Here is a 26765-nt window from a genome sequence, read left to right as displayed (position 1 = left end):
GCTATAGTGACCGGTACACACCGTTAACCCTTCTTCAGTGACCGGGACACACCGTAAACCCTCCCACAATGACCGGGACATACGGTTCATTCTGCTATAGTGACGGGGACACACCGTTAAGACTACTATACTGACCGGGATACACCGTTAACCCTCACAGTGACCGGGACTCACCGTTAACACTCCTATAGTGACCAAGACACACCGATAATCCTCCCATACTGACCGGGACACATCGCTAACCCTCCTACAGTAACCGGGACACACCATTAACCCTCCTATAGTGACCGGGACACACCGTTTACCCTCCCATAGTGATCGGGACACACCGTTAGCCCTCACATTAGATTAGATTACATTACAGTGTGGAAACAGGCCCTTCGGCCCAACAAGTCCACACCGCCCCGCCGAAGCGCAACCCACCCATACCCCTACATTTACCCCTTACCTAACACTACGGGCAATTTAGCATGGCCAATTCACCTGACCTGCACATCTTTGGACTGTGGGAGGAAACCGGAGCACCCGGAGGAAACCCACGCAGACACGGGGAGAACGTGCAAACTCCACACAGTCAGTCGCCTGAGGCGGGAATTGAACCCGGGTCTCAGGCGCTGTGAGGCAGCAGTGCTAACCACTGTGCCACCGCGCCGCCCATAGTGACCGGGACACACCGTTAACCCTGCTATAGTGACTGGGACACACCTGTAAACCCTCCCATAGTGACCGGGACACACCGTTAACCCTGCTATAGTGACCGGGACACACCGGTAAACCCTCCTATAGTGGCCGGGACACACCGTTAACCCTCACATAGTAACCGGGACATACTCTTAACCCTCCTATAGTGACCGGGACACACTCTTGACCCTCCTATAGTGATCGGGACACACCATTAACCCTCCCATAGTGATCGGGACACACTGTTAACACTCCCATAGTGACCGAGACACACCGCTAACCCTCCCATAATGACCGGGACACACCATTAACCCTTCTACAGTGACCGGGACACACCATTAACCCTTCTACAGTGACCTGGACACACCGTTAACCCTTCCCTAGTGACCGGGACACACCGCTAACCCTGCTACAGTGACTGGGACACACCTGTAAACCCTACTATAGTGACCGGGACACACCATTAAACCTCCCATAGTGACCGGGACACACCGCTAACCCTGCTAATAGTGACTGGGACACACCGTTAACCCTCCCATAGTGACCAGGACACACCGTTAACCCTCCCATAGTGACCGGGACACACCGCTAACCCTGCTATAGTGACTGGGACACACCTGTAAACCCTCCTATAGTGCCTGGGACACACCGTTAACTCTATTATAGTGATCGGGACACACCGTTAACCCTCCTATAGTGAACGGGACACACCGTTTACACTCCTATAGTGACCGGGACACACCATTAACCCTCCCATAGTGACCGGGACACACTGTTAACCCTCCTATAGTGACCGGGACACACCGTTAACTCTCGCAATAGTGCTCTTCCCCAGAGGGCAGTGGAGGCCCAGTCTCTGAATTCATTTAAGAAAGAGTTGGATAGAGCTCTCAAGGATAGTGGAATCAAGGGTTATGGAGATGAGGCAGGAACAGGATACTGATTAAGGATGATCAGCCATGATCATATTGAATGGTGGTGCAGCCTCGAAGGGCAGAATGGCCGACTCCTGCACCTATTGTCTATTGTCTATAGTGACCGGGACACACCGCTAACCCTGCCATAGTGACTGGGACACACTGTTAACTCTATTATAGTGATCGGGACACACCGTTAACCCTCCTATAGTGAACGGGACACACCGTTAACCCTCCTACAGTGACCGGGACACACCTGTAAACCCTCCTATAGTGACCGGGACACACCGTTAAATCACCCATACTGACCGGGAGACACCGTTAACCCTCCTATAGTGACTGGGACACACCTGTAAACCCTCCTATAGTGACCGGGACACACCTGTAAACCCTCCTATAGTGACCGGGACACACCGTTAAATCACCCATACTGACCGGGAGACACCGTTAACCCTCCTATAGTGACTGGGACACACCTGTATACCCTCCTATAGAGGCCGGGACACACCGTAAACCCGCCCATAGTGACAGGGACATACCATTAACCCTCCCACAGTGACCGGGACACACCGTTAACCCTCCTATCGTGACCGGGACACACCGTTAACCCTCCCATAGTGACCGGGACACACGGTTAACCCTGCTATAGCGACCGGGACACACGGTTAACCCTTCTACAGTGACCGGGACACACCGTAAACCCTCCCACAGTGACCGGGACACACCGTTACGACTACTATACTGACCGGGATACACCGTTAACCCTCGTACAGTGACTGAGACACACCGTTAATCTTCCTATAGTGACCAGGACCAATTGGTAACCCTCCCATAGTGACCGGGACACACCGTTAACCCTCCCATAGTGACTGGGACACACCGTTAATCTTCCTATAGTGACCAGGACACACCGTTAGCCCTCCTATAATGACCGGGACACACCTGTAAACCCTCCTATAATGACCGGGACACACCGTTTACCCTCCCATAGTGACCGGGACACACCGTTAACCCGCCTACAGTGACCAGGACACACCTGTACACCCTCCCATAGTGACCGGGACACACTGTTAACCCTGCTATAGTGACCGGGATACAGCGTAAACCCTCCCACAATGACCGGGACACACCGTTAACTGTACTATTGTGACCGGGAAACAACGTTAACCTTCCCATAGTGACCGGGACACACCATTAACCCTCCTGTAGTGACCGGGACACACTGTTAACCCTCCCATAGTGACCGGGACAAACCGTTAACCCTCCCATAATGACTGGGACATACCATTAACCCTAATATAGTGACCGGGACACACCGTTAACCCTCCTATAGTGCCTGGGACAGGCCGTTAACCTTCCCATAGTGACCGGGACACACCTTTAACCTTCCCATAGCGACCGGGACACTCCATTAACCCTCCTATAGTGACCAGGACACATAGTTAACCCCCCTGTTGTGACTGGGACAGACTGTTTACCCTCCTATAGTGACCGGTACACACTGTTAACCCTCCCATAGTGACCGGGACACACCGTTAACGCTGCTATAGTGACCGGGACACACTGTTAAACTTCCTATCGTGACTAGTACACACTGTTAACCCTCCCATAGTGACCGAGATACACAGTTAACCCTCCCATAGTGACCGGGACACACCTGTAAACCCTCCCATAGTGACCGGGAGGCACTGTTAACCCTCCCATAGTGCCCGGAACTCAGCCGTAATCCTCCCAGTGCCTCAGAAGTACCTGCAAGCCAGCTATTGGCCAGTAATAATCATCGTACTGTTGAATCATACACTCAGTTTTGTCATTGAAATTTGAAATGGATGCATTGCTCCACCACTGGTGTAAATTTCCATTTTTGTCATATTTTCGACCTAGAAAAATAGAAGAAAATGGGAAACAAGAAAAACTGCATTTTCATAACTTAAGTATAGCATAACATGTCAATGGTCCTATCTCCCTTGATGCAGAGTGTCGCTGGTCTGCTTCAGTTCCTGCCCTGATATTTTGTCCTCTTCTACTCTGTAGTTAGTTGCTTGGAGAGGACTTGAAAGTTGTTGTAAGAGACTAAAAATAAGAAGAATAAGACATCACTTCAAACGGGAGAGTATACAGGGAGTTGTTTGCAGCTCCGAAAATAAAGTGAAACTAACTGAGACACGGCTCTGTATTAGGGTCTTAGCTTGCTGTGGGATCGGAGAGCTCAGCACAGAAGCTACCCTTTGATTAGTCAGGTTTCAGTATAACAGACCCAGAGAGGGAAATGCAAGTAGAGAAGGAGGAAAGCCCCACAATTTGGCTGCATCAATCCTCTTCCCTCCTCCTGTGAGGTTGATCTCTCCAACTCTGTCTTAAAAGCAGAAAAGCTCTGTTCAGAGATACTGAAAGAATTAACTTAAACACTCAAAGGAAAAAGACAGACCTTGGGCCCAACCAATCAGTGAACTGAAAACTGCAAATTACAGTGTGGCATCATTGAGTCGTCAAGAGGATTGAGTTTTGTAATGGGACCATGTACCATATTTGGAGCATTGTGAGCAGTTTTGGTCCCCTCAGAGTCATACAGCACGGAAACAGACCCTTCGGTTGAATTTGTCTGCACTGACCAGACAATCTGACCTCGTTCCATTTGCCAGCATTCGGCCCATACTCCTCTGAATCCTTCCTGTTCATGTACCCATCCAGATGCCTTTTAAGTGTTGTAATTGTACCAGCCCCCACAGTGAACTGCAAGGTGGGATCAAAGGGGAGGGGGGGAGAAAGCAGACTGAGTTGATGGATCAGCCATAATCTATTAGATGGAGGAGCAAGCTCAAAAGGGCTGAATTGCGTACTCCAGATCCTAATGCCCATGTTTCTACAATGCTCCCCATTACTACACACACTAACAGGCAGGAAGTGTTCCGCTCACCTTCTCAGTAAATAAATCATCTGAGATGAGCTAAGATATGGAAATATGTGTAAAAGGTGCAGAAGACAGTGGTAAGAACTTGGGTGGCATGGTGGCTCAGTGGTTAGCACTGCTGCCTCACAGCACCAGGGTCCCAGGTTCAATTCCAGCCTCGGGCAACTGTCTGTGTGGAGTTTGCACATTCTCCCCATGTCTGTGCGGGTTTGCTCCGGTTTCCTCCCACAGTCCAAAGATGTGCAGGTTAGGTGACTTGGCCAGGCTGAATTGCCCATAGTGTTAGGTGCATTAGTCAGAGGGAAATGGGTCTGGATGGGTTACTCTTCGGAGGGTCGGTGTGGACTTGTTGGGCCGAAGGGCCTGTTTCCACACTGTAGGCAATCTAATCTATATAACCTCCTTGTAGTGGGGGCGACGGTGCATCACGGTCCTGTCACTAACTGAGTAATGCAGAGTCCCAGGCTAAAGCTCTAGCAACGTGGATTCAAATCTCACCACATCAGCCGACTGAATTTAAATTCAATTCATTAATCAATCAATCGGGAATTCTTATTTCACCTCAATTGATGGTGACAATGAAATCATTATCAGTTGTCAGAAAATTTCTGGTTCACTAACCTCCTTTAGGGAAGGAAATCTGCTTTCCTACACATAACGTCAGATTAACTCAATGTGGTTGACTCTTAACTGCTCTCTGAATTTGCCAAGTCAGCTTTGGAGGGATTACAATGTCAGCTTACAGGAATGACACCTAGACTTCAAGGGTTAAGTCACAAGGAGAGAGTAAACAATGGGGCCTGTTTTCTCTAAAATTTGGAAGGTGAAGGGGTGATCTGATCGAAATCTTCAAGATCTCGTCAAGAGGAAGAAGGAAGCTTACTCAAGGTTCAGGAAACAAGCATCTGGCACAGCTTTCGAGGTTTAGCATTGAGTTTAAGAACCGTGAGGTTTTTCTGCAGCTCTATAAAGCCCTGGTCAGACCACCCTTGGAATATTGTGTCCAGTTCTGGTTGCCTCATTACAGGAAGGATGTAGATGCTTTAGTGAGGGTGCAGACGGGATTTACCAGGATGCTGCCCAGATTGGAGGGCCTATCTTACGAAGAGAGGTTGAGGGAGCTCGGGCTTTTCACACTGGAGAGAAGGAAGAGAGGTGACTTGATAGAGATGTACAAGGTAGTGAGCGGCCTAGATAGAGTAGATACCAGAGACTTTTCCCCAGGGCAGAAATGGCCGTCATGAGGGGTCATCATTTTAAGGTGATTGGAGGAAGGGTTGGGAGATGTCAGAGGTAGGATCTTTACACAGAGAGTAGTGGGTGTGTAGAATGCACTGCCAGCGGTGGGAGTAGCGTCAGAGACATCAGGGACATTTAAGCGACTGCTGGATAAGCACATAGATGGCAGTAATTTGAGGGGTGTGTAGGTTAGGTTGGTCTTAGATTAAGATAAATACTTGGCACAACATCGTGGGCCGAAGGGCCTGCACTGTGCCGTACTGTTCTATGTTCAATCTTAACAGGAAAGGACAGGGTTGATAAAGACAAACTATTTCCACTGGTTTCTAGAACTAGGAGGCATAGTCTGACAATAAGGACCAGACCATTCAGGAGAAATGCTGGGGAGAATTTCTGCACACAAAGGGTGGGAGGGGTTTGGAACACTCTTCCACAAATTCAGTACGCTCATGGCTGATCATGCAATCTCAGTATCCTATTCCCGCCCTCCCCCAATCCCCCCTTGATCCCTTTAGCCGCAAGGGCCAAACCTAGCTCCCTCTTGAATATATGTAATGAACCGGCCCCAACATCTTTCTGAGGGGCAGAACTCCACTCTCAATGAAGAAAATCTTCCCTATCTCAATCTTGAATGGTTTACTCCTTATCCTTCAACTGTGACCCCCTAGTTCTGGACTTCCCCAACATTCTACCCGCACCGAGCCTGTCCAGTCAGGATTTTATATGTTTCTACGAGACTCCCCCCCCCCCCCCTCATTCTTCTGAATTCCAGTGAGCACATGCCCAGTCGATCCAACCTTTCTTCATATGCCAGTCCTGCCATCCCGGGAATCAGTCCGGCGAATCTTTGCTGGTCTCCCTCAATGACCTTCCTCAGACTGGGAGAGCAAAACTGCACACAATACTCAAGGGTGTGGCCTCACCGAGGCCCTGTATAACAGCAGCAAGACATTCAATTGTACAGTACAATACCTGTACTTGAATCCCCTCGCTGCAAAGGTCTGCATGCCCTTTAGCTTTTCATGATCTCATTAAATGGAGGAACAGGCTTGAAGGGCCGAATGGCCTACTTCTGTTCCTATGCCACGCCGTTCAAGGGCAGTTACGGATGAGCAGCAACAGGCATGCCCCAAAGCGGTTTTAAAAAATCCACATTCCAACTGGGAATGAAGTATCATTAAATTGTACAGAGAGCTCCTCTTCAGTGAGAGGTGGCAGTCACTCACCGTTGTCATCGAACGCATGCGAAAACTCATGGCCAACAATGACTCCGATCGCACCATAACTGATAGACCTGAAATCAAAAGCAAATCACTGGAGTCCTCAGAGCTCCCTGTCACCTCAGGGCCAGAGAGAGAGAGAGAGAGAGACGGAGTGAGAGAGAGAGAGACGAAGAGATCACACGCTATACCACCCCGCCCACACCCAAGAGTTCTTCTTGACAGGTATTGACAGATACGTTTTGATTTCTCATTTATTCCATGATGTAGTCACAGACTAATAATCTATCCTGTGTTTGTGTTGGCATGTGGGTGATTTGGTCTCAAACAGAAGCAAGCTTAGACAAATTCATTAATTATCGCCAATAATTACCACAGACCTCTATAACAGATTAGATTACTTACAGTGTGGAAACAGGCCCTTCGGCCCAACAAGTCCACACCAACCCGCCGAAGCGCAACCCACCCATACCCCTACATTTACCCCTTACCTAACACTACGGGCAATTTAGCATGGCCAATTCACCTGACCTGCACATCTTTGGACTGCGGGAGGAAACCGGAGCACCCGGAGGAAACCCACGCAGACACGGGGAGAACGTGCAAACTCCACACAGTCAGTCGTCTGAGGCGGGAGTTGAACCCAGGTCTCAGGCGCTGTGAGGCACTAACCACTGTGCCAGCGTGCCGCCCACAACACTACTTGACACCCAATCAATTAATTTCCTAGACAGTCTAGTATTTAAGTTGGTACAAGTCAACTGGCATGAGCTAGCAATAAAAAAAAGTATTCATAATAACAGACTCGCAATTCTACACACAAAAGCCATCAACCCCAGATACATTACCGTGTGGACCTCAAATCTCAATCATAGATTTAAATCCAATAATTGACATAGTGTTCTCTCCAACAGCATCCATTTATAATTTCCCCATACAGTAATTGGTGAGCTGGATTCACTTGGAGAACATTTCAGAGAGATATTGGCCAAAAGGGGTCTAGATCAGTTTAGGATATCTGTTAGACATGGATGGCATGTGCTGTGTAACTGTCAATATCGAACCACACCATAGGGGCACAGTCTCATTGGAGAGAGAGAGAGAGAGAGAGAGAGAGAGAGACACTACCGGTGGTGATTAATCTGAGGGCCATCATACCTTGGGTGAGGGGAGAGGTTGAGAAAGAGAATCCATCAGGCTAACCTCAAACTGGTGATGGGGATTGAACCTATGCCGTTGACTTCATACAGCCTAGCAACCCAACCGTCAAGCCAACTGAGCTAAACAGACCCCCCTGTGCAGTAACTCTATGTTTGACAAGGTTCCCCATGGGAAACTGGTTAGCAAGGTTAGATCTCATGGAATACAGGGAGAACTAGCCAATTGGATACAGAACTGGCTCAAAGGTAGAAGACAGAGGGTGGTGGTGGAGGGTTGTTTTTCAGACTGGAGGCCTGTGACCAGTGGAGTGCCACAAGGATCGGTGCTGGGTCCACTGCTTTTTGTCAGTTATATAAATGATTTGGATATGATCATAAGAGGTACAGTTAATAAGTTTGCAGATGACACCAAAATTGGAGGTGTAGTGGACAGCCTCAGATTACAAAAGGATCTGGACCAGATGGGCCAAAGGGTTGAGAAGTGGCAGATGGAGTTTAATTCAGATAAATGTGAGGTGCTGCATTTTGGGAAAGCAAATCTTAGCAGGACTTATACACTTAATGGTAAGGTCCTAGGGAGTGTTGCTGAACAAAGAGACCTTGGAGTGCAGGTTCATAGCTCCTTGAAAGTGGAGTCGCAGGTAGATAGGATAGTGAAGAAGGTGTTTGGTATGCTTTCCTTTATTGGTCAGAGTATTGAGTACAGGAGTTGGGAGGTCATGTTGCGGCTGTACAGGACATTGGTTAGGCCACTGTTGGAATATTGCTGGTCTCCTTCCTATCGGAAGGATGTTGTGAAACTTGAAAGGGTTCAGAAAAGATTTACAAGGATGTTGCCAGGGTTGGAGAATTTGAGCTATGGGGAGAGGCTGAACAGGCTGGGGCTGTTTTCCCTGGAGAGTCGGAGGCTGAGGGGTGACCTTATAGAGGTTTATAAAATCATGAGGGGCATGGATAGGGTAAAAAGACAAGATCTTTTCTCTAGAGTGGTGAGTCCCGAACTAGAGGGCATAGGTTTAGGGTGAGAGGGAAAAGATATAAAAGAGACCTCAGGGGCAGCTTTTTCACGCAGAGGGTGGTACGTGTATGAAATGAGCTGGCAGAGGAAGTGGTAGAGGCTGGTACAATTGCAACATTTAAGAGGCATCTGGATGGGTATATGAATAGGAAGGGTTTGGAGGGATATGAGCCGGGTGCTGGCAGGTGGGACTAGATTGGGTTGGGATATCTGGTCGGCATGGATGGGTTGGGCCTAAGGGTCTGTTTCCGTGCTGTACATTTCTATGACTCTAACATTATGAAACCTCCTTCACACTCTCAGTATCCACCCTATTCCCGAACCCCCCGGTGTCTTCACGAAGCCTCCAAAAGATTCTGTGCTCAGGACGAAAGCCTGCTGGGTTTCACGCTTTCACAATCCAGCCTGAGATCTCTGATGGTCTTGCCTAGTTTGTGGGCTCTGCCTCTGACCCACCATGCCCGCTGAGAGGTGAGTAACACTCCTTGCTGTGGGGAGGGAGAGGGCTCAGACAGGACAGGGGACAGTGGGCAGAGGGTCAGGCTGAGTCACTCAGACCGATAGTGGGAACTGCGTTCAGGTCAGTCTTAGGATTGAGGTTAGTCTCAAACTCTGATCAAATCATTCCCCTGCGACAGTGGGCACTTACATTGGATATTCTTCTCCCCAGAAAAATGGTTTCTGAAGCTCTCCTGCCGGGAATTCTACAAATGAGGAAAAAAAACAAGATTGTTTTAAACTTTTTTCTAATTTATTCACAGGTTGCAGACAGTGCTGGCTGGGTCAACACTTATTGCTCGTCCTCATTGTTCAGAGGGCAGTTAAGAGTCAATCATATTTCTGTGGGTCTGGAGTCACGTGGAGGCCAGACCAGGTAGGGACTTTCACGAATCAGGTGTGTTTTTCTGACAATTAAAAAGAGATTCATGGTGGTCACCACGTGACTCTTCATTCCAGATTTTCATTGAAATCAAATTCCACCATCCCCCATGCCGGGATTCGAATTAGGTTCCCCAGAACATTATCTGGGTCTCTGGATCAACAGTGCAGGGAAAATACTACTGGGCCGTCATCTTGCCAGGTCATGATGGTGAGCTTTCCTGACCTTTCACCCATGGAACACGGAGCCCCGTCACCAATCAGACTCAAGTGCAGAGGAGGTAACATGATCTGGTTGTTGTCAGCCAATCAGCTGCCTGTTTTACATCTCATCTGAACTCCTTTTGACTTGGGAGGATTGCGGGGGGGGGGAGCTTTTCAAACTTCTCCCCCCCTCTCTCTCTCTCTCTGCATCAACATACATCTCCTAAGTGAGCAACTGATTTTAGGCTGATTGCTTCGTTTTCTTCAAACACTCTTAGATAGTACAAACATGGTTCACCCTCCAGCCAAAAAGGACGCTGGACTCCCTCATGTACAAACTAATCACCATCAACTGGCCAATCTTCTTCCTGACCAACTATAGCTGGTGTAGCCCCTATACTGACTCTCTGCCATATTATGCTTCCCTCATCAACACGGTCTCCTGAGAGATTCCACCGATACGTTTGGTGGTCTTGTCCATCTCAGGCCCATTGCCCAACCCAATGCCCCGGTTCTGAAAGGGCTGCACCTCACTCTGACAAAACATATGGAACGAAACAATTGGAAGGAACAGCCAAGTTTCTGGTATCAAGACTGGCTGTAATGCAACGAGGGGTATGTCGGGTTCCAAGAGATCAATTGTGTTAGGGGACTCTCTAGTCCGAGGTACAGACAGATGTTTCTGTGGCCAGCAGAGAACAAGCAGAATGGTGTGGTGCCTCCCTGGTGCCAGGATCAAGGATGTCTCAGAGAGGGTGCAGAATGTTCTCACGGGGGAGAGGGGCCAGCAAGAGGTCATTGTCCACATTGGAACCAACGACATAGGAAGGGAAAAGGTTGAGATTCTGAAGGGAGAATATAGAAAGTTAGGCAGGGATTTAAAAAGGAGGTCCTCAAGGGTAGTAATATTTGTTTTACTCCTGGTGCTGTGGGCTAGTGAGGGTAGGAATAGGAGGATAGAGCAGATGAATGCATGGCTGAGGAGCTGGTGTATGGGAGAAGGATATACATGTTTGGATCATTGGGATCTCTTCTGGGGTAGAAGTGACCTGTACAAGGAGGATGGATTGCACCTGTTCAGTATCCCCCCCCCCCCCATCTCTTCTGGAATATACTGTCTCTGGACTCACCTGCCCCCCCCCCATCTCTTCTGGAATATACTGTCTCTGGACTCACCTGAATTGGAAGGGGAGCAATATACTGGCAGGGAGGTTTGCCAGAGCTGCTCAGAAGGATTTAAATTAGTAAAGGGGGGGGGGGGGGGGTGGGCAGGGAGATAGAGAGGAAAGAGATCAATCTAAGACTGGTATAGTTGAGTGAAGAAGCGAGTCAAACAGTCAGGGCAGGCAGGAACAAAGCAGAGAACGAGGCAGGATTGATACATTAAACTGCATTTACTTCAATGCAAGGGGCCTAACGGGGAAGGCAGATGAACTCAGGGCATGGTTAGGAACATGGGACTGGGATATCATAGCAATTACGGAAACATGGCTCAGGGATGGGCAGGACTGGCAGCTTAATGTTCCAGGATACAAATGCTACAGGAAGGATAGAAAGGGAGGCAAAAGAGGAGGGGGAGTGGCATTTTTGATAAGGGATAGCATTACAGCTGTGCTGAGGGAGGATATTCCTGGAAATACATCCAGGGAAGTTATTTGGGTGAAACTGAGAAATAAGAAAGGGATGATCATCTTATTGGGATTGTATTACAGACCACTAATAGCGGGAAATTCAGAAGCAAATTTGCAAGGAGATCTCAGCTATCTGTAAGAATAATAGGGTAGTTATGGTAGGGGATTTTAACTTTCCAAACATCGACTGGGATTGCCACGGTGCTAAGGGTTGAGATGGAGAGGAATTTGTTAAGTGTGTACAAGAAAATTCTGATTCAGTATGTGGATGTACCTACTAGAGAAGGTGCAAAACTTGACCTACTCTTGGGAAATAAGGCAGGGCAGGTGACTGAGGTGTCAGTGGGGGAGCACTTTGGGGCCGGCGACCATAATTCTATTAGATTTAAAATAGTGATGGAATAGGATAGACCAGATCTAAAAGTTGAAGTTCTAAATTGGAGGAAGGCCAATTTTGACGGTATTAGGTAAAAACTTTTGAAAGCTGATTGGAGGCAGGTAAAGGGACGGCTGGAAAATGGGAAACCTTCAGAAAGCGATAACAAGAATCCAGAGAAAGTATATTCCTGTCAGGGTGAAAGGGAAGGCTGGTAGGTATAGGGAATGCTGGATGATGAAAGAAATTGAGGGTTTGGTTAAGAAAAAGAAGGAACCATATGTCAGGTATAGACAGGATAGATCGAGTGAATCCTAAGAAGAGTATAAAGGCAGTAAGAGTATACTTAAGGGGGAAATCAGGAGGGCAAGAAAAGGACATGAGATAGCTTTGGCAAATAGAGTTAAGGAGAATCCAAAGGGTTTTTACAAATACATTAAGGACAAAAGGGTAACTAGGGAGAGAATAGGGCCCCTCAAAGATCAGCAAGGCGGCCTTTGTGTGGAGCCGCAGGAGATGGGGAGATACTAAACGACTATTTTGCATCAGTATTTACTGTGGAAAAGGATATGGAAGATATAGACTGTAGGGAAATAGATGGTGACATCTTGCAAAATGTCCATATTACAGAGGAGGAAGTGCTGGATGTCTTGAAACACATAAAAGTGGATAAATCCCCAGGACCTGATCAGGTGTACCCGAGAAGTCTGTGGGAAGCTAGGGAAGTGATTGCTGGGCCTCTTGCTGAGATATTTGTATCATCGATAGTCACAGGTGAGGTGTCAGAAGACTGGAGGTTGGCAAACGCGGTGCCACTGTTTAAGAAGGGTGGTAAGGACAAGCCAGGGAACTATAGACCAGTGAGCCTGACCTTGGTGGTGGGCAAGTTGTTGGAGGGAATCCTGAGGGACAGGATGTACATGCATTTGGAAAGGCAAGGACTGATTAGGGATATTCAACATGGCTTTGCGCGTGGGAAATCATGTCTCACAAACATTATTGAGTTTTTTGAAGAAGTAACAAAGAGGATTGATGAAGCAGAGCAGTAGATGTGATAGATATGGACTTCAATAAGATGTTCGACAAGGTTCCCCATGGGAGACTGATTAGCAAGGTTAGATCTCATGGAATACAGGGAGAACTAGCCATTTGGATACAGAACCGGCTCGAACGTAGAAGACAGAGGGTGGTGGGGGAGGGTTGTTTTTCAGACTGGAGGCCTGTGACCAGTGGAGTGCCACTAGGATCGGTGCTGGGTCCACTGCTTTTCGCCATTTATATAAATGATTTAAATGTGAAAATAGGAGGCATAGTTAGTAAGTTTGCAGATGACACCAAAATTAGAGATGTACTGGACAGCGAAGAAGGTTATCTCAGATTATAATGGGATCTTGACCAATGAGCTGAGAAGTGGCAGATGGAGTTTAATTTAGATAAATGTGAGGTGATGCATTTTGGGGAAGCAAATCTTAGCAGGACTTATACACTTAATGGTAAGGTCCTGGGGAGTGTTGCTGAACAAAGGGACCTTGGAGTCCAGGTTCATAGCTCCTTGAAAGTGGAGTAGATAGAATCGTGAAGGCAGCGTTTGGTATGCTTTCATTTATTGGTCAGAGTATTGAGTAGAGGAGCTGGGAGGTCATGTTGCGGCTGTACAGGACATTGGTTAGGGCCGGAGTGGGACCATTCGGCGCGGCCGGTTTGGCACGAGCAATTTGGCGTGGCCAGTTTGGCACAGCCCATTTTGGCACAGCCTCATATAGGCGCAGAACTGTTTTGTAGTTATTCAGTACTTTGTATTAAAATAAAATATAACCCATTAAAATGATATTCTGTTGAAATTGAAGAAATTCAGGGAAGCAGATGCTAGAATACAGACACTTGTAAGAAGATTTAGTGAGAGAAATGGCATTGAGTATTTACGAGGGATTGCCCATCATTTTGAATAAATGGCATATTTCAGATTTTCCGTATTTACCTTATTTCTTTCATTTTTATTTTCTTTTTAACATTTTTACTGAAGAGGATAAACATTATTTTTCTTTTTATTGCCTTCATTAATGCTTGTAACTAAGCCTGGAAAGGAATAAATATGAGCAGCGCCGAAACAGTTCGCACCTAAATGGGTCTGTGCCAAAACAGGCTGCGCCAAACCGGCCGCGCCGATTCACACGCGCCAAAGTGACTGCGCCGAATGGTCCTACACCCTGGTTAGGGCACTGTTGGAATATTGCGTGCAATTCTGGTCTCCTTCCTATCGGAAAGATGTTGTGAAACTTGAAAGGGTTCAGAAAAGATTTACAAGGATGTTGCCAGGGTTGGAGGATCTGAGCTGAACAGGCTGGGGCTGTTTTCCTTGGAGCGTCCGAGGCTGAGGGGTGACCTTATAGAGGTTCATAAGATCATGTAGGGCATGGATTGGGTAAATAGACAAGGTCTTTTCCCTGGGTGAGTCCAGAACTAGAGGGCATAGGTTCAGGGTGAGAGGGGAAAGATATAAAAGAGACCTAAGGGGCAACATTTTCACACAGAGGGTGGTATGGGTATGGAATGAGCTGCCAGAGGATGTGGTGGAGGCTGGTACAATTGCAACATTTAATAGGCATCTGGATGGGTATATGAATAGGAAGGGTTTGGAGGGATATGGGCTGGGTGCTGGCAAATGACACTTGATTAGGTTGGATATCTGGTTAGCATAGATGAGTCGGACCGAGGGGTCTGTTTCTGTGCTGTCCATCTCTATGACTCTACAGCTTCAAACCTCAGCACAAACTCCACTACCCAGCTCCTAATTCCTTGGTAAAGGTTGAAACAGGCTGTTCAAAACCTCATTACCTTTGCCCCTAAAGGGCATCTAGAAAGTGGAGGATGTGACACAGTGGTCACGTCTCTGAATTAGTAATTAAAATTACTGAGTAACCCATTCTTGATTAGCCCGTATGTTCAAATCCTACCACAGCAACTCAAGGTATTTAAATTAATTTAATAAAGTCAGGATTTTAAAAAAATCTAGTCTCATTAAATGTGATCATAAAACTTATTGATCCTCATTTGAAACCTTTCTGGTTTACCAATGCCACTGAGGTCGGAAATCTACCGTCCTTATCTGGTCTCATCTACATGTGACTTTTTGTTGCCCTCTGGAGTGATCCAGCAAGCAACTCAGCCCATGGCCAAATAAGGATGGTCAACAAATGCTGGCCTTGCCAGCTACTCCTTCAACCATTGAAGAATTTAATATATCCTCTCCATCACAAAGATGACCTACTTTCACCTTCAGAACATTTTTGCCTCTGGCTCTGACACTCTGACACAAGATTAGCTCCCGCCCAATTCAACTTCTGTTTATCTAAATCTCTGCTCCCCATGTGTCAGGGGCAGGGTTGGGGGCGCTACTGATGGGATGTCTCAAGGACTCAATGGGCTGAACAGTCTACTCCTGGGCATATTTCTCCAGGACCTACTGCTGATCCACTGCCTCTGTGGGCGCCCTCTGTGCCTCCTTCACCACAAACATTCAACCTTAACTCGGGAAGACCAGTGCCTGGATTCTGCAGCACTCTCTCCAGCTGCCCGTGAGGACACCCCTCAAACACTATGTCTTTAACCAACCGTTTTCGATCATTGCTATAGCCCTGACTCTATCCTTCTCCTATGGTTGAGGAAGTCTCGCTATAAATTATTTCAAAACTTTTTGTCATGAAGGCTCCACGATCGCGTCTTCCATTCCGGGCTGGTGTGAGTAAGACAGTTTGATCTCTGTCTGTTTTCCATGGACACCTCCTATGAGGTAGCCTGAGACATAGCCGCCGTTTCTGGACAGCAGTGTGAAAGCCAGTGGGTGAAGGAAGTGGCTGACTGTGGTGGAGCTGAGAAGGATGAACACAGTCTTATTTGTGTCTCATACAACCCAGGCATTAGGTATTCACTCTAATGAAGACAGCAGCTACACCCATCCAAAAACCAAAAGAAAGATACTCACTGATCTGGTTAGTGGTTGGGGAGTAGAAGGCATTAACTGTGGTGGGACTTGTGTACCATCTGCACAAAAAGGAGACAGTCAGATTAGACAAACCACCTCCCATGCATTTCAGAACAGTTCAGAGCACGTATACGTTTGAAAGCACCTTCGGAGGTTAATGGGCAATGCAATTCCAAGCACAGTGGATAATATTCCAGAGGCTGATCCATATCATTGGCTCGGCTGATTTGGAGGTAAAGGAGCTGTATTTTAACATCAACCCCAGACAGGAGCAGCTCATCACAATCACAGAGCTCAAAAGAAGATCATTTCCAGTTTTTGGAATGGGCTTTCTGCTCCATGCAACCACTCTTAAAGGTTTGTTTTTAAGAAAAAAAACATTTAGAGAAATAATTACCATATTGAGATTTGCAACATTGGTCTCCTTTTTGTGAAGGGGGGGGGGGGGGGGGGGGGGGGGGTGCACAAAAAGAACATGAGACTGGAGGTTGGGACTGCCCCAGTTTGAGTGGGCAGTGAGAGGGGGCACATCGAGACAAAGCAGGGGACCTCACATGGAGCCACCATGTTTCCACAGGGTCTATACTGGAGGTCACCAGAAACGTCCTGGTGAGGTTTGGAGACCCAGGATAGTCATGCACACTCACACACTTTGCAAAGTGCGAGATCTCCTTTTGATTTGATTTGATTTGATTTATTTCTGTCACGTGTACCGAACTGCAATGAGAAGTCTCATCAGGCAGCATCAGAAAGCAAACATACACTCACTCTGTCTTTGAAACATGGCTCCTCAAGTAGGAGAAACCCGTCTGAGAGAAGAACTGAAGGGACCGCAGGACGTTGTCGAAGTACTCGGTGTGTGAGACAGTCAGCTGCAGAGACAAGGGGGCAAAGCCAGTCACAAACATTGGTGAACGCTTGGGCACAGCTCCTAGTTCAGTCCCTCAAGTCTGCTCCACCACTGCCTCGGCAGGTTAGAGCAGGCACTCACTGAGGAGTCACAGCCAGTTCGGTATTCCTGAGCAGCTTCTGCACATGTCACAAATGTTATCTTTCACACAAGCTGCTCAGGAAGATCATCAGAACAGAAGAACTCAGAGCAGGAGTAGGCCATTCAGCCCCTCAAGCCTTGGCCACCATTCAATACAATCATGGCTGATCTCATTTCCTGCCCGCTCTCATAACCCTTAAACCAATTACTAAATAAATACCTGAGTATCTCCTCCTTAAATTTACTCAATGTCCCAACATCCCACTGCACTCTGAATTCCAGATGTACAAGAATCCTTAAAAGAAGTAAATACTCCTCACTTCTGTTTTAAATCTGGCCCTAATCCTAAAACTAAGACCTTTTGTTCCAGATTACCCCGCATTTTTGGCAGCACAGTGGCTCAGTGGTTAGCACTGCTGTCTCATAACACCAGGGACCCAGGTTCAATTCCAGCCTCGGGTGACTGTCTGTGTGGAGCTTGCACATTCTCCCTGTATCTGCATGGGTTTCCTCTGGGTGCTATAGTTCCCTCCCACATCCAGAGATGTGCAGGTTAGGGTGGATTGGCCATGCTGAATTGCCCATAGTGTCCAGGGACGTGCAGGTTAGGGCGGATTGGCCATGCTGAATTGCCCATAGTGTCCAGGGACGTGCAGGTTAGGGCGGATTGGCCATGCTGAATTGCCCATAGTGTCCAGGGATGTGCAGGTTAGGGCGGATTGGCCATGCTGAATTGCCCATAGTGTCCAGGGATGTGCAGGTTAGGGTGGATTGGCCATGCTGAATTGCCCATAATGTCCAGGGACGTGCAGGTTAGGGCGGATTGGCCATGCTGAATTGCCCATAGTGTCCAGGGATGTGCAGGTTAGGGTGGATTGGCCACGCTGAATTGCCCATAGTGTCCAGGGATGTGCAGGTTAGGGTAGATTGGCCACGCTGAATTGCCCATAGTGTCCAGGGATGTGCAGGTTAGAGTGGATTGGCCACGCTGAATTGCCCATAGTATCCAGGGATGTGCAGGTTAGGGTGGATTGGCCATGCTGAATTGCCCATAGTATCCAGGGATGTGCAGGTTAGGGTGGATTGGCCATGCTGAATTGCCCATAGTATCCAGGGATGTGCAGGTTAGGGTGGATTGGCCATGCTGAATTGCCCATAGTATCCAGGGATGTGCAGGTTAGGGTGGATTGGCCATGCTAAATTGTCCCATAGTGTCCAGGGATGTGCAGGTTAGGATGGATTGGCCATGCTGAATTGCCCATAGTATCCAAGGATGTGCAGGTTAGGGTGGATTGGCCATGCTGAATTGCCCATAGTATCCAAGGATGTGCAGGTTAGGGCGGATTGGCCATGCTGAATTGCCCATAGTGTCCAGGGACGTGCAGGTTAGGGCGGATTGGCCATGCTGAATTGCCCATAGTGTCCAGGGATGTGCAGGTTAGGGCGGATTGGCCATGCTGAATTGCCCATAGTGTCCAGGGATGTGCAGGTTAGGGTGGATTGGCCATGCTGAATTGCCCATAATGTCCAGGGACGTGCAGGTTAGGGCGGATTGGCCATGCTGAATTGCCCATAGTGTCCAGGGATGTGCAGGTTAGGGTGGATTGGCCACGCTGAATTGCCCATAGTGTCCAGGGATGTGCAGGTTAGGGTAGATTGGCCACGCTGAATTGCCCATAGTGTCCAGGGATGTGCAGGTTAGAGTGGATTGGCCACGCTGAATTGCCCATAGTATCCAGGGATGTGCAGGTTAGGGTGGATTGGCCATGCTGAATTGCCCATAGTATCCAGGGATGTGCAGGTTAGGGCGGATTGGCCATGCTAAATTGCCCATAGTGTCCAGGGATGTGCAGGTTAGGATGGATTGGCCATGCTGAATTGCCCATAGTATCCAAGGATGTGCAGGTTAGGGTGGATTGGCCATGCTGAATTGCCCATAGTATCCAAGGATGTGCAGGTTAGGGTGGATTGGCCATGGGAAATGCAGGGTTACAGGGATAGGGTAAGGATGTGGATCTTGATGGGATGCTGTTTGGATGGTCAGGGTGGACTCGATTGGCCAAGTGGCCTGCTTCCACTCTGTAAGGATTCTATGAGGAAGCAAGCTGTCTACATCTATTTTGTCAATCTCCTATAGCATCTTATATCCCTCAATCATATCTCCTTCTATTCTTCTAAACATCTGACAGTCTCGGTCCAATCTCTCTTCATAAAACAACCCTCTCATCACTGGAATCAAGGCAGTGAACCTTCCCTGAACAACCGCCAATATAATTGCACTTTTAAATAACTCCAGGACAAAGTAGAACAGCCCAGTTTGGAGAGATATGTTCCCGGGACAATCAGAAACCAGATTGTCAAACCAGGACACAGACATTAATGAAAGGGATAAGAAGTAAATCCAGTCACATAAGTGACAATTCGGGTAAAAATACTGGTTTTGTTTTTGGACTGAGTTCCAATGATTAGGATTATTCATCTGCTGCTTTATAGCAGCATTTTCAGTGTTGAGTTCTAGTCAGGAATGGGTCCAGATATCTTCAACATTGAACCTCTCACAGTTCATAGGGTTTCCACTGCTGAGTTGGAATAAGGTGGTGGGTTCGAATCCGGCTCCAGGACTAGGTTATTGCACTGTGAAAATGCTGCAACTCGCAAAGGACCCATTCAAACAAGGACCTGCGCCCCACCAATCTCTCAGGGGGATGGGGGGAAAGGTGTAGAAGATCTGACGGATCCTCAAAGAAAAGCTGAGCAATTTCCCCTCAGTGCACAGGTTGTGGAGGCGGCAAGGGGACCGCACGCACGTTTTGGGGGCAGCTCTCCCACTCCCACTGGTTGTCAAAGCTGGCGTTGTCATGGCAGGGAGCGGAGATTGTTGGGAAGTCTCAGCTTCTCAACATTATCTCCTTCCGTTCAAAGAGCAAAGTGAGCAGAGATCTGACAGAGTCCCTGGGTCATTCTCAGAGTCAGGTTTAGGGGGTCAGGAGCTGGGGCAATTAACCCTGAACACTGACAGAACTTCCTCCGAGTTCATAATTACCTGCCTTTTGGGAATGTCTGACTCAGTTACCTTGGTAGAATACATTTTCCCCTTCTATAACACAAAACCTCTTCAATAAAGTGATAAGTGTGCATTTTTGAAGAATCTGAGGTTTCTGGCATGTGAAAATAAATGAACAAAATGTCATTCATTTCCCAAAGGTTTTGCTTCCCTATTGATTTTCCCAAACAGGATGGTCCCACACGGATCCAGCCCTCAGCTTCCCTGAGCCCACTGAATGGTGTAAACACGAGAACAATTCAAACTATACCACACTGTCCGAACCAGCAATCAACTACTTTACATTTCTGAAGTAGGCGTTGATGATGGTATCATTCAGTATGAAGTCTGGGTATCCTATTTTGGCAAGAACTCCATGTGCCTGGAAGGGAAACAAAAAGTCAATAAATTAATCTAATGGAGAAGAACACGGCAGTGCACAACCTCTGCTGAAAAACTGTTCAGGTCCTCAAGTTCTGCTCCACCATTCCATGACCAACGTGACTGCAACCCAACTCCACACATTGCCTCTCTTGTTGGCCATTTACAAATCCCTCTACCTATGCCTTAAAATATTCAATGGATGCCTGCATCCACAGCTCTCCAGGGAAGAGAGTTTCAAAAATTCAGGAGAAGAAATCCCTCCTCATCTCCATCTTAAATGGGAGACCACTCTGCCCTCCGCCACCACGATCCCTCCTTCCAGGGTCTCCCATGAGCCCTCACCGTCAAGTCTTCTCAGGAGCTTAAGTGTTTCGGTAAAGGTCACCTCTCACTCATTCTAAAACGTCAACAGATACAGGCCTGCTCTTTCTTTGTATGATAACTTGCGCCACCGCCCCAAGTGTCAGTCGCGTGGATATTTTTTGAACAGTTCTCAGGTATTTATATCCTTACCTAAATAAGGACTAAGACTGAACACAGTACTGCAGAGGTGGCTTCTCAATACTCCATATAACTCGAGCAAAAATGGTTAAATGCACAGTGGTGGGAGCCCTTGGCATGCGGTTTACTGCATGCAGATTGAGTTGGAGTGTGCATCACTGTCTGCAAACGTGGTGACTTCCCTGCATTTTTCACTATCCAGAGCGATCAGTAAGTGACAGCACCTCTACAAGTGAATCAGAGTTCGGTCTGCCCTCCCAAACACTTGTTTGTTCAGTCTGCACTCCGACTGAGCAAGGCTCCAGGACAACGCCACTAACCTGCAAACTTTAAGATTAGATTAGATTAGATTACTTACAGTGTGGAAACAGGCCCTTCGGCCCAGCAAGTCCACACTGACCGTCCGAAGAGCAACCCACCCAGACCCATTCCCTTACATTTACCCCTTCACCTAACACTACGGGAAATTTAGCATGGCCAATTCATCTTTTAAACGTGTCTTATTTTCAAAGATGCAAAAGCCCACCTTCTCTTTAGCTTTGGTCTTGGTTTCTGGATCCATCCAGTCATTTTCTTTTTCCAGCATGTCCACAAATGCCCAGCGAATGCCAGCGACCAAGTCTTCAGTCTGCAAATAAAGGAGCCCCAACTTTAAACATTCATTAATGGCTGTGTGGATTAAAACATGCTCCCATTGGGATAGTCAGAAGAGGGTGGGTCCCTTCTATGGCTACATTATTGAACCTATGATAAAGTGTTGGGGAGTCAACAGTCGAAAGTTTCCATTTTGTAAGTCTCCATTTAGCAATAATAATTTGCCTGGCAGGTTCAAAATGGACGCTGCAGTCACAGTGACCGTGAGAACATGAATTGCAAGAATGCAGGAGTCTCTGTACAACCTTGGAGATGTTTCTGTATACGCTTCTTCCCAGTCTTATGATTAGACTGATCAACAGAACACTGTTAACTGGCTTGCTTTATCTACTTTTTACTGATGAGAACATTACATTGTGAGGGAACTGAAACATGCGAAATGGTTCCGCACTTAAGGGCTACAAAATATGCTGCCTTTCCGTTAGAAATCAGAGATCAATTATTCGCACATTCAGGGATACCTACGATTGATCCTCTGGATTATTGACTGTGATCACTTGCCGGCCAAAATACAATAACGTGTGCTGTTTTTGCAATATACATGTTTCCCTATATTTTCTGAACCAAAATTTTGATGCCGTGATTCTCTTCCCAACATAGGGAATATTTCTCTAGGCTGATGAAGTGACCGAAAGTTTGAATCAGATGTAATGCAGTGGTGGGAGCCCCTTGGGTATTTTACCTTAAGGCCACTCCTTGTGTCCAAACAGACGATTAGCCCCTCGCCTAGTGAGGCTTATACCTTGGAGAGATCGACCGAACCGCCGCTCAAATCCGGGAGAATAAGGTATGAAGGTTTTTTTTTAATGAAGGTGCTTTAGGTTGCTGCAGGGTGACCTTGGCTATTCTGCATTGTTTCTGCAATAAAGGAGTTGGGACAGGGAAGTGTTCCCTATTACCTGATGGATGTGGCTTAGAGAGCTGACTTCTTTACATATGGCCAGTTAAAGTTATGAGGTTATGAGGAACAAGGAGGACAGGCCCAGTAAATTTCTCACTCCATAGTATTGATACGGCCGGTTGAAATTTGTTTATTTTGGAGAAAGGACTCATAAGGTACAATGGGACAGTCCCTCACTGTAGTTGGAAAGACTACTCCCATTCAGACTGTGTGAGAGAAAATACCGGATAAGGAAAATGGCTTGTTCTAGGGGCCCCTCAGATAAATTGGACATTTTGATAAATTCTGTGTGTGAATTGGGCAACTTGGTAAATTGCAATATACGAATTAAAGGACTTCCAGTTTGAATGATTGCACGATTGTGTGACTGTGATTGTGTGACTGTGTGTGTGTGTGTGTGTGTCTATGTGTCTGTGTGTGAGTAACTGTGTGTCTGTGTGTGTCTGTGTGTGACTGTGTGTGTGTGACTGTGTGTGTGTGACTGTGTGTGTGTGACTGTGTGTGTGCGACTGTGTGTGCGTGACTGACTATGTGTGTGTGTGTGTGTGTGTGTGTGTGTGTGTGTGTGTGTGAGAGTGACTCTGTGTGTGTGTGTGTGAGAGACAGAGAGAGATATATCAACAAATGGGTGAAATGAACACAAATAACCGATAAGCCATTTCCATCCGATGGCATATTTAATAGCGACTGGGAGCCAAGGTGGAAAGCACCGATTCAGGTGTTGCTGACTACCCCCACGGCTGTGAAACTACAAGGACAACTCTGCTGGATTCAGGGACTGACTGTTAATGAGTCACAGAACATAGAACATTACAGCGCAATGTGAAATTAATCTGATGCCCATCTAACCTACACTGTTCCATTATTATCCATACGTATGTCCAATGCTCATTTAAACGCCCTTAACGTCGGTGACTCTGCTACTGTTGCAGGCAGGCCGTTTCAAGCCCTTACTAGTCTCTAAGGAAAGAAACTACCCCTGACCTCTGTCCAAAATCTATCACTCCTCAATTTAAAACTATGCCCCCCTCATGTTAGCCTTCACCATTTGAGGAAGAATGGTCTCACTGTTCGTCCTATCGAACCCTCTGATTATCTTATACGTCTCGATTAAGTCAACGCTCAATCTTCTCTCCAATGAAAACAACTTCAGTTCCGTCAGCCTTTCCTCGTAAGACCTTCCCTCCATACCAGGCAATATCCTAGTAAATCTCCTCTGAACCCTTTGCAAAACAAAATGCAGTGATCAGAACTGCACGCAATACACCAGGTGCGGCCTTATCAGTGTCTTGTACAGCTGAAGCATGACCTCGTGGCTCCGAAACTCAATCCCCCTACCAATAAACGCCAACATACCATATGCCTTCTTAACAACCCTTTCAGCTGCGTGGCAATTTTCAGGGATTTATGCACCTGGACACTGAGATCTCTCTGTTCATCTACACTGCCAAGAACCTTACCATTAGCCCAGTACTCTGCATTCCTGTTACTTCTTCCAAAGTGAACTACCTCACACATTTCTGCATTAAACTCCATTTGCCACCGCTCAGCCCAGTTCTGCAGATTATCTATGTCCCTCTGTAACCCACAACATCCTTCAGCACTATCCACAACTCTGCCTACCTTAGCGTCATCTGCAAATTTACTAACCCCATCCTTCTACACTCACAGCCAGATCATTTAGAAAAATGACAAGCAACTGTGGCCCCAAAACAGACCCTTGCAGCACACCACTGGTAACTGAGCTCCAGGATGAACATTTCCCATCAACCACCACCCTCTGTCTTCTTTCAGTGAGCCAATTTCTGATCCAAACCACTAAATCACCCTCAATCCCATGCCTCTGTATTTTGTGCAACAGCCTACCGTGGGGAACCTTATCAAACACCTTACTGAAATCCATATACACCACATCAACCACTTTACCCTCATCCACCTGTTTGGTCACCTTCTCAAAGAACTCAATGAGGTTTGTGAGGCACAGCCTTCCCTTCACAAAAACATGTTGACTATCCATAATCAAATTATTCCTTTCCAGATGATTATAAATCCTATCTCTTATAATCTTTTCCAATATCTTACCCACAACTGAAGTAAGGCTCACTAGTCTATAATTACCAGGGTTGTCTCGAATCCCCTTCTTAAACAAAGGAACAACATTCGCTATCCCCCTGTCGATGATGATGACATGAAGACCAAAGTCAAAGGCTCTGCCATCTCCTCCCTGGCTTCCCAGAGAATCTGAGGATAAATCCCATCTGGCCCTGGGGTCTTATCTATTTTCAGATCTTCCAAAATTGCTAAAACCTCCTCTTTGTCAACCTCAATCCCATCTAATCTTGTAGCCTATATCTCCATATACTAACACTGCCCTTTTCCAACGTGGATACTGACAAAAAGTATTCATTAAGTGCTTTCCCGATGGCCTCAGTTTCCACACACAACTTTCCACTACTATCTTTGATCGTCCCTAATCTTACTCTCATCATTCTTTTAATCCTGATATACCTAAAGAAGGCCTAAGGGTTTTCCGTGATCCTATCCGCCAACAACGTCTCATGTCTCCTCCTGGCTCTTCTTAGCCCTCTCTTTAGGTCTTTCCTGGCTGACGTACAACTCTCAATCCCCCTAACTGAGCCTTCACGCCTCAAGCTCACATAGGCCGCCTTCTTCCTCTTGAGAAGAGCTTCAACTTCTTTAGCAAACCATGGCTCCCTCTCTCAACAACTACTCCCTACCTGATAGATATATAATTATCAAAGACCCGCAGCAGCTGTTCTTTGAACAAGAGCCACATTTGAATTGTGCCCATCCCCTGCAGTTTCTTTCCCCATCCTATGCATCCTAAATCTTGCCTAATCGCATCAGAATTGAAGTCAGTGAAGGGACAGACAAGGATTAAGGAAAAAAATGCATTGGATACTGGTGACTTTGATGACTTTTGGGGGATTTACTTTGGAGGCAGAAGGATTTCAGACTGACACTGATTTGTTTCCGGGAGGGTGACTAAAATGATCTATACATCAGAGGTCTACTATTAGCATATTCAAGGATATCTTATGATTGACAGTCTGGATTATTAACTATTGATCTCTCGATGGCTTAACTAAAATAAAGTGTGCTTTTTTGCAACTTATGTGTGGTCCGAGAATTTCTGAGCCGACACCTACACTCACATTTCTCCCTAGTTAGGGCTTAGAAAGGACGGTCAATTAAAGACCAGCAATTAGTCAGTGTGATTTTCTGGTAACTCTCCTCACTGGGAAGGATTCATGGCAGTTTTAATCCATGGATTTTAGAAAAGTAGAGAGATCTGCAGCACCAGAAGGAGGCCATTCAGGCCGTACTGTCCATACTGGAAAGTAGTTCTAACACTTCCAAACCCCAGATTCTAGCTCTTGTTTCCTTGTCCCTTGAACTGAGTGGCTTGTCAGAGCTGTTTCAGAGTCATAGAGATGTACAGCATGAAAACAGACCCTTTTGGCTAATTCATCTGTGTCAACCAGATATCCTAATTTAATCTAATCCCAATTGCCAGCATTTGGCCCATATCCCTCTAACCCATAAGACCATAAGACATAGGAGCAGAAATTAGGCCATTCAGCCCATCAAGTCTGCTCTGCCACTCAATCATGGCTGATACGTTTCTCAACCCCATTCCCCTACTTTCTCCCTGTAACCCTTGATCCCCTTGATATTCAAGAACCTATCTATCTCTGTCTTAAATATACTCACTGACCTGGCCTTCACAGCCTTCTGTGGCAATGAATTCCCCGCTCTCTGGCTGAAACTTCTCCTTATCTCCGTTCTACAAGGCCTTCCCTTTATTCTAAGGCTGTGCCCTCGGGTCCTCATCTCTCCTACCAATGCAAACATCTTCTCAACATCCACTCTGTCCAGGCCATTCAGTATTCCATAAGTTTCAATTAGATCCCTCCCCTCCCCCATCCTTCTACATTCCATCGAGTATCGGCCCAGAGACCTCAAATGTTCCTCACATGTTAAGCTTTTCATTCCTGGGACCGTTCTTGTGAACCTCCTCTGAGCCCCATCCTTCCTGAGATATGGGGCCT

The 26765-nt window shown here is 47.0% G+C and overlaps 1 protein-coding gene across 4 annotated transcripts in view; it reads right to left on the bottom strand.

The window, feature by feature from the left end:
• Window positions 1–26765, bottom strand: part of phex (phosphate regulating endopeptidase homolog, X-linked) — a 342975-nt gene that overhangs the window by 66321 nt on the left and 249889 nt on the right. For all 4 annotated transcript variants that reach the window (XM_087993122.1, XM_087993120.1, XM_087993121.1 and 1 more), the window contains 7 exons: window positions 21664–21765; window positions 20557–20634; window positions 16987–17090; window positions 16219–16277; window positions 9796–9850; window positions 6975–7042; window positions 3348–3478 (listed from right to left, as the gene is read on the bottom strand). In XM_087993122.1, the coding sequence (XP_087849248.1) occupies window positions 3348–3478; window positions 6975–7042; window positions 9796–9850; window positions 16219–16277; window positions 16987–17090; window positions 20557–20634; window positions 21664–21765 (597 nt within the window). The remainder of the gene's footprint in view (window positions 1–3347; window positions 3479–6974; window positions 7043–9795; window positions 9851–16218; window positions 16278–16986; window positions 17091–20556; window positions 20635–21663; window positions 21766–26765) is intronic.

This window comes from Chiloscyllium plagiosum, unplaced genomic scaffold, assembly GCF_037043375.1.
Source record: "Chiloscyllium plagiosum isolate Xiang-an unplaced genomic scaffold, Cpla_swu_hap1 HiC_scaffold_12, whole genome shotgun sequence".
Lineage (NCBI taxonomy): Eukaryota > Metazoa > Chordata > Chondrichthyes > Orectolobiformes > Hemiscylliidae > Chiloscyllium > Chiloscyllium plagiosum.
This window is presented reverse-complemented; position numbering and strand designations above follow the sequence as displayed.